A 1,121-nucleotide genomic window follows, 5' to 3' on the forward strand; every position below is an offset into this window, starting at 1 on the left:
AAGGTGGGACCCCCTACCCTTGAACTGGGGGGGCTCGGGGTGTTCCTGTATACCTCTGGGGACCCTTCCCACCCCAGGGCTTGATGGGGGGATGGGGGTCAAGAAGCCCACGACTGTCTCCTGGTGTCCCTGCTGGCTGAGGGGGAGGGGCTTGGTCCCTTACTCCGGGGATCTTCTCTGGCTCTGGGGGGTAAGGGGGGGTGTCTCCTTGTGACCTCCGGGGGGAGTCCCCTTTGTCTGCAGGGGCTGTTAGGCTCTGTCTGCTGCCCCACAACCCAGGGGTGGGGGGGGTCCTATCTGTTGGGAAATGGCAGGGAGGGCAGATGTCCCCAGGGTGTTGGTGGGGGTTCCCAAGTGCCCCTGGGGGGGGTGACCACCCTTGCCTGCCCCGCCTCCACCTCGGGTGTCCCCAGTGGCTCCAGGGGATGGGGGATATATGGAGGGGGGGGTGTGTCTACCCTGGAGATTGGGAGCGTCTCTGCTTGTCCTGGCTGCTGGAGGCCTCCAAGTGTCCTCCTCCTTGGGTTGGAGGAGTATGTGGGAGCTGGAGGCCACCGTCTCCCCTGGGAGGCGGATGAGGATGATGAAGGTGGTGAGGAGGGCTTCCTGGAAGGTGTTCCAGGTGGAGGTGCTGTGCAACGGCCGTCGGCACACGGTGACCAAGCGCTACAGCGAGTTCCAGGTGCTGCACAAGCAGGTGAGACCTCCCTGCCCCCAGCACCACGAGGTGGGGACACCGAACTCCTCCTCCTTCTCCATGGTCCGTGATGTCCCCCCACATCCTCCCCTAGATCAAGAAGACCTGCAAGGTTCCTGACTTCCCCCCGCGCCGTGTCCCCAACTGGTTGCCCAAAGCGCTGGAGCAGCGGCGACAGGCTCTGGAGCTCTACCTCCAGGTGAGGTCCTGGCCAGTGGTGGCTTTTTGGAGGGTGGGGTTTTTTTGGGGTGCTGACCCCCACACACCTTCTCTCCACATCAGGGTGTCCTGTGCTACAACAAGGAGCTGCCTCAAGATGTCCTGGACTTCCTGAAGGTGCGGCGTGGCCAGCAGGACACCGAGGCCGGTGGCCTGCCGTGAGTAGCTGTTCAGTGGACGGTGGGGTCTACTGGGTGGGGGCGGG

At 64.0% G+C, this 1,121-nt stretch overlaps 1 protein-coding gene across 1 annotated transcript in view; it reads left to right on the top strand.

The window, feature by feature from the left end:
* Positions 1-1,121, top strand: part of SNX22 (sorting nexin 22) — a 2,493-nt gene that overhangs the window by 1,017 nt on the left and 355 nt on the right. Inside the window, exons 2-4 of the mRNA XM_008942617.1 lie at positions 614-697; positions 792-896; positions 980-1,074. Of these exons, the coding sequence (XP_008940865.1) occupies positions 614-697; positions 792-896; positions 980-1,074 (284 nt within the window). The remainder of the gene's footprint in view (positions 1-613; positions 698-791; positions 897-979; positions 1,075-1,121) is intronic.

This window comes from Merops nubicus, unplaced genomic scaffold, assembly GCF_000691845.1.
Source record: "Merops nubicus isolate BGI_N331 unplaced genomic scaffold, ASM69184v1 scaffold14206, whole genome shotgun sequence".
NCBI classification, from domain to species: Eukaryota; Metazoa; Chordata; class Aves; order Coraciiformes; family Meropidae; genus Merops; species Merops nubicus.